Source organism: Opisthorchis viverrini (genome assembly GCF_000715545.1).
Source record: "Opisthorchis viverrini unplaced genomic scaffold opera_v5_390, whole genome shotgun sequence".
In the NCBI taxonomy this organism is placed as follows: domain Eukaryota; kingdom Metazoa; phylum Platyhelminthes; class Trematoda; order Opisthorchiida; family Opisthorchiidae; genus Opisthorchis; species Opisthorchis viverrini.
In genome coordinates this window covers 139,988-146,799 of record NW_008752046.1, presented here as the reverse complement: position 1 = coordinate 146,799, position 6,812 = coordinate 139,988, and the positions used below count along the sequence as shown (strand labels likewise).

Genomic DNA, 6,812 nt, shown 5'->3' with positions numbered 1-6,812 from the left:
AGAGAAAAGGAAACTTATTTGTGGTTCCAGCTGACTGCGTTTTGCCATCTACGCACCTCTTATCTCCTCCTTCTATACTTATATTTCAACCTCAATGCGCTAATCGAAATCGAAACCGAAATCGTCTAGCAGTAACACCTTTTCGGTACCTAGCTGCCATGCCACCAGAAGGAAGCACGAGGATACTGCCGGGTTGCCCAAGCCTAGACAGAGGAAGTCGAGATACAAGGGTCGAGTTCGAACCACGGACCTTCCGGTCAGTAAGTACAGACATCTCAGTCTAGGCTGTTTACCGAGGTGACGCTTGAGCAATCAGCTGTTGACTGCCGCATAAGATACACACCCCACACACACGCACAATGGGACCTGGTAACTGAATCTAGGGGGAAGCGCATGCTTCTTAACTGAAGACAGCTAGCTCATTTGGCAGTCCCCTCGTGCCACACAAGGAGGACGTAACGTAAGCAATTCTGTTTTACGAACCGACTGATACCTGCATCAACGGGCCGCAAGCAAAAAGTTATTTTTGCAGTTGGAAACATCAGATTAGCTTTGCTGAAATGAGTCCAGAAATTCACACCACCAATAGTAATTAGGCTAGTTTTTTTGCCGAATGTCTGAGGAAGCCATTGCTTAAATAAGTTTTTCACCGTCCGCGATTTTTCATTGGTTTCACGCTGCAGTTTGGTCGTATTATCCGTCTCGGCCTCTTGCATTCAACTGGAGTCTGGGGGGCTGTGGTAATCACAGCACAGCAATACATCGCTTGGTTTTCCGAGCACAGATTCTTGTCACCTGTGCGTCGAAAGATACAAAGATACAAGATTCACAAAATTCTGGAGTGCAGTCAAACCGGAAACGGAAGCACTGTTGGCAGGGGCTTCCACAGTTTTTTATCGGCGTGGGCTGATCTCCTCGCGGTTCGAGGTTCTGTGATCAGCGTATCCTTGTTTGGAAGCAAATTTTCTCTCTATGTTTGCAAAACAGGCCCTTCAGTGACGATTGTTTTTGCTATTTTGAAAAAAAAACAGAATGTAGTTGCTCTGATTGGTTTTGTTAGCTATAATGAAGTCAGTGCCCGAAACCTTGCTACCCTGAGCATCTCCTTCGTTCCTGGATAAAATTGCGCCCTCCAAACAGCGCGCTGGAATGCTCTGGCAATTGACGTTAGCCGTTCTAGGTTTAGTTTACTTGTTCTCATCTTGTCTAACGACGGAACGCTATTTTTCTGACAAAACTTCATAGGTTAGTTGTCCAGCAGTCTTGCAGTACGTTTCGATCTACCCAATCAGCTCTAGGAGCGTCGTAAAAGAACAGATGACTATCGAGGCTCGACGACCTTGTTGCCATAACTGCCAATGTAATTCCGGATCTTTTCGCTCTCGTGTTCGCACCTTCAGCTGAGCAGTACGACCATACATTTTTAGGGATAGCTGCATCTCGGCAACTACACCATTGCCGTTCAGTTTAACCTCCGCTGGTGCACTGAAAGTGTGGGTAGATTCACCATCATCATCATCATCATCATCCATCATCATCATCATCATCATCATCATCATCATCATCATCATCATCATCATCATCATCATCATCATCATCATCATCATCACATCATCATCATCATCATCATCATCATCATCATCATCATCATCATCATCATCATCATCATCATCATCATCATCATCATCATCGACATCAGTGTTCAACAACGATGCTTCACTGCCTATCACTTCTTCGGAACTGTATCGCGTTCATCCAGCTTAACGACATGTGTTCACAGCATCCAGATCAAGGGGATTACATGACATGTCAACCCACTTTTAGCTCTGCTGTGCTAGCCACCTCACTTTCTTGGTTGTTGATCAGGTGGCTGTTAATCTGTTCGCCGAGCTTGGCAATTGGCTTGTAAACGTCTCCTCACCACACGAGGAGACATCATCATCAGTGCGCCCAACTGCGCTCAACAAATTACCACCTCCCATCTCTCTTGTCCGACCAGGCATGTTATCGGTGCTCTAACGAGCCTCATAATTTCTAGTTGATTCCTTTTTTGACAGCCACGCCAAGGTAAATCAGCCGGAGGTTCACGTGGTCTACTGGACGAGTTAGGAAGCAAACGCACTGTGTAATTTCACACTCAGTCGCTTGATAGGTGTTCCCAACCCTAAATAATAATAATCGTTCAGCTGTAGCACCTTTTCGACGCCCAGCTGCCGGGCCACACGAAGAAGACACGAGGGTTGGGATACTGTTAGGTTGCCTAAGCCTAGACAGGGGAAGTCGAGAGGCGGAGGTCAGATTCGAACCACGGACCTTCCGGTCAGTAAATTCGCGCTCTAACCAGTTTGGCTAACTCGTCCCCAATCCTAGTAAAATAGGATAACTAACCGAGGACGTTAACAGCGCATCGACCAATCACTTTCGAGGATTTTGAAACCGCGGCTCATTGTCTGTTCATGGTGGTTCATCCTTAGGATGTTAGCACTGAGATTTCTATCCCACGAGGTTTTTGAAATCAGCACTCTCTCTAGAGACTTGATAAACGGATATGGAGTTTCTAACCATTCGCTCCGAATGAATTTTCGCTTCTAGGGGCGTCAAAAATCGTTTTATAGTTCTTGCTGATACTATTAATCGGGGTGATCTGGTTCAGGCATTTACATCTCGTTCTTCACCACATTTGCAGCGACATTTGACGACTCCTCTACAATGGATATCAACTGTCCTTCAAACCTCGACGAGGGTTCCGACGACCCTGCCATTCCTCCAAAACCCGCCGTGAACCCAATTCGAAAATATAGTTCCTTTGAAGAGTGTGGTTCTCCAACTTGTCAAAGTTCCGCACTGCGTGAACACTATCACTGCAAGAGCTGTAACAAGGTTTGTTTCAGTAGATTTGCCAGTGAAAAAACATCACTTGCACAGAATTTATACCCATTGGTCATATTACTATTTTCCCGTTTGATTCCCATGACGCATAATACCTATTTTAGTGCACATTGTCGCTAGGACAACTGCTTTTGCCACGGTATTCACATCCTCCGAATGTATCCTGAGTTCTCTCTCCTTCCATATCATACCGGTTGACCAACCAACACCGGTTGCAAACGATGGTCATCTGAGAGGTAGGCTTAGCAAAGGTCGCATAAAGCAGACTACAGTAGGGGCTGTTTTCGTAATACACTACTCACAAGGCTGTCAGAAATTCTTTGACAGCCACGACCGGTTTCACTATTCTTGGGGCTCATCAGATAGGCGCACTCCCCGAGTTTCCCTTAACCTTCCGAGAGACTTGAATCCAAAAATTGCACGAAATGAGCGAACTACACTTATTTGCAAACAAATTAGGTTTTTCCGAGAGACTCACGAGGAACCCGGCTGAACCCATCTCTCGGTTGTGATGTTTCCAGGCAACTGGGTGTGCCGTCACCATTCAACCTGATGAATTTGATTTCAAGACAGCGTTAACCTACCGTCTTTTGGCGGCCTGACTTGAAGTCCATTGGCAAGGTATTTTCAATGACTACAGGAAACTGCAAAGTTGTCTGTCTTAGAAATAGCAAACAAATTTGGTTTTACGAGAGACTCACCTGGAACCCAGCTGGATCTCTCGTAGAACCAAACTTGTTTGGTCTAGGGGCTGTTTTGTGGTATGGTCGCGACCCATGGCCTGTGCAGAGAGGTGCTGTGAAGTGCCTTCAAATTACGGACCACGTATGCCTCAGAAACGTTGTCGGTATCGGTGACGAGGTAGTCAGAAAATTGGGATCTGTTTGCTCAGCCGGTTAAGGGAAATATTCAGTACCGCCAACTGTGGTGGCTCTGCCGTTTTCTAAACACGCCAAAGCATTGTCTCCCGAGATTAGCGTTTTTCTGCATGTCTTCTTCAAGTGGATGGCGTGCGAATTGGCGGAAGGGTGTGAAAGAGAATATAGGGAGATTGGTTGTTGTTGTTGGCTGGGGTCCCCTTACGAGGATCCCTCATGACCGTGGCTAGAGACACTGCAAGGAATGACGGCTAATCGATATCAGTGGCGTCCATGCTGTCAGGTTCTTTCCAGATTGTCTCATGAAGCGTTTGGGGGTGTAGGCCGTAGACCAGCACAAGGTCCCCTCCCTCTTCCACTATCCTTTTCAACCAAAAGCTTTAAATATAATTAGGTAAACTTTTTGGTTCACTGCCATATGAAGCGTCAGTGTCAACAATACCGTCTCCGATGATGATGATGATGATGATGATGATGATGATGATGATGATGATGATGATGATGATGATGATGATGATGATGAAATGATGAGGACGAAGTTGGAGTTGTTGAATGAGGGGGTGGCATGTTGAAAGGAGGAGTCAGCAATCGTTAATGCCGATACAGACACTCTGCGCTCCACGGGTTACGCGATAGCCCCCAGCCTAGTGAAATCTGCATTAGCAGTGGTCTGTTTTGCCCTTTACAATGTCGGACTCTCCCCGGCCTGATCTTTCCCTTGTCTTCTGTGTGTGTTTAGCTCATTATTCGACGTGAGGAGATGATTCGACACGCAAAGTGGCACCGGAAACGGGAGGAAAGTTTGCAGTACGGATTCATGCGTTACAGTCCCAGTGACAATTGTACCGTCCCCGAATGCGTACATAACGGCCGGCAGACGCACTATCACTGCGTAAAACCAAACTGTACCAAGGTTAGTAGCTTCATTTTATCATGGGTGGTCGGGTTTGGCCATGGCAACGTTTGTTCCCTTGGTTGTTTCGGGCCACCTGGGTTACTCAATCAAACAACCTACGCTTTGTTACCAGGAGATTCTCAAGAACCTCACCATTTTGACCTTGTTATTTGATATACCATTATCGATCAGGTACATGTGAGTCATTCATCGTTTATGCATCACCATTCCAACCTGGATGTGGGCAGTTTCCACCTCTTGCTCGGACTTGCTTAGCAGTCGCACCCGGATGTGACAAGCCGACGGCGCACACCTATGACCTCACCGATTGCACAGCCCACCATTCCCGAGTGCCCCACAGCGGAATATCGACCACACACACACACACACACACAAGTGTGAGGGTAGGGCCTTATCCACACCACCAGCACACTTTAGACACACCCATTGTCGGAGGCCAGAGGTCACTTGCGTAGACGCACACTCACCATGGCAATGGTTATTCCACATCTCGGAGGCAATTCAAAGGGTTTCGTTCTTTTAGTTCACAAATTTAGTCAGGACTTGGGTGTGCGATGCCTTTGTCTCTGCTTAGGGATGTGGGTGTGTGCACAACTCGGGTTCAAGAGTAACCGGCACACAGACGTGCGTGCACCCAACCACACAGACGTGCACACACACACGCGCACACACTTGACATCATCACAAGCAACATTCTGCAATCGCATTTGGTAATCAGGTAACCAGGCCGCCAGACATGGTTGTTTTCACCCAAATTTCTTGGTTTTCATGTCTAGCCCGAGTTTGCCGTGCGCATCACTACCGGTACTTTACGGTTGGGGGTGGGGCGGACTACAGCAAGGTAGGTAACTAAAGCAATTGCAGTAACCAAGGCACCAAGAATGCATGCGCTCGCACGTGCCTCAGAGCTGGCTGACCGGGAGGCTTTGGTTTGCTGGGAAGCAGGAGGAGGGTGGAATGGTGTCTATGATGTTCTTCTCTTCATTGCCACCGCAGCAGTTGTTGCGGTCATTGACGTTGTTATTGTCAGTTGGAACGATTCCAGAGATACAATGATCGGTTGATATGTGGCGTAAAGACAGCGGAGCAGCACGGAACAATGTCAGCGAGTTTGCCCCGGGAGTTGTTACGTGTGCAGATCCCCCCCAGCCCGGCACTTCCCCTTTCCATCTGATACACACGAAAATGTGCGCATATTGTCATTGAGGCAATCGGTGTCGAGATGTCTAAGTCCGATCTTTCGGAAACGTGGTTTTATGACGACGGTCAGGAGGGGAGATTTATGAGAAAGTTCACTCTCTCTCTCTCTCTCTCTCTCTCTCTCTCTCTCTCTCTCTCTCTCTCTCTCTCTCTCTCTCTCTCTCTCTCTCTCTCTCTCTCTCTCTCTCTCTCTCTCTCTCTCTCTCTCTCTCTCTCTCTCTCTCTCTCTCTCTCTCTCTCTCTCTCTCTCTCTCTCTCTCTCTCTCTCTCTCTCTCTCTCTCTCTCTCTCTCTCTCTCTCTCTCTCTCTCTCTCTCTCTCTCTCTCTCTCTCTCTCTCTCTCTCTCTCTCTCTCTCTCTCTCTCTCTCTCTCTCTCTCTGCGCGCATACGCGTATGCCTCTGCGCAGGGCGAAAAATTATCAGTTGTTCGCCAACACCGCCCTGATTGCGGGTCGGTGTTCAGCGCAGATCTGAGGACGGTCAGCCGAAAAGGAATGCGACGCTGGTCAGCAGCTGGTTTTGTGGACAACGGGCTCCAGCACGAGAACCGAAATGGAAGATAAATTGGGTTTGTTGGTTGGGAAAAAACAACAACGCGAAATGCTGGCTAATTATTCCCAGATAGCTGACCAAAGTTTGTGGAACTGCCCAATTTTGTCAAGACTCAGAAGTCCATGGAGCCAGAAATTTGACGTACGATAGTTTCGTCTGGAAGTTCGCCGGTGATGCTAGAAGCACTTGTGAATCAGAGGGACAAATTTAAATCATAAACGAGAGATTCAGTTGAGTCTCTCGTGAAAACCAAATTGATTTGGAAACAGTCCAATTTGAGTTCAAGTAGAACTTTAGGTTGACGGAAACTCGTGGACTGCGCCCACCTGATGAGCCCAAAGTGGAAGGGCGAAACCGGTCTTGGGCTGTCGAAGAGT

The 6,812-nt window shown here is 47.5% G+C and overlaps 2 protein-coding genes across 2 annotated transcripts in view; one reads left to right on the top strand and one right to left on the bottom strand.

The window, feature by feature from the left end:
• The window catches only part of T265_10624 (hypothetical protein), a gene marked incomplete at both ends in the record, with an annotated part of 14,971 nt that extends 14,255 nt beyond the window's left edge, over positions 1-716 (bottom strand). The window contains one exon of the mRNA XM_009177047.1: positions 651-716. Coding sequence (XP_009175311.1) covers positions 651-716 — 66 coding nt within the window. The remainder of the gene's footprint in view (positions 1-650) is intronic.
• Positions 717-2,606: 1,890 nt separating this feature from the next.
• T265_10623 (hypothetical protein) overlaps positions 2,607-6,812 on the top strand; it is a gene marked incomplete at both ends in the record, with an annotated part of 16,219 nt that continues 12,013 nt past the window's right edge. Inside the window, 2 exons of the mRNA XM_009177046.1 lie at positions 2,607-2,880; positions 4,507-4,680. The remainder of the gene's footprint in view (positions 2,881-4,506; positions 4,681-6,812) is intronic.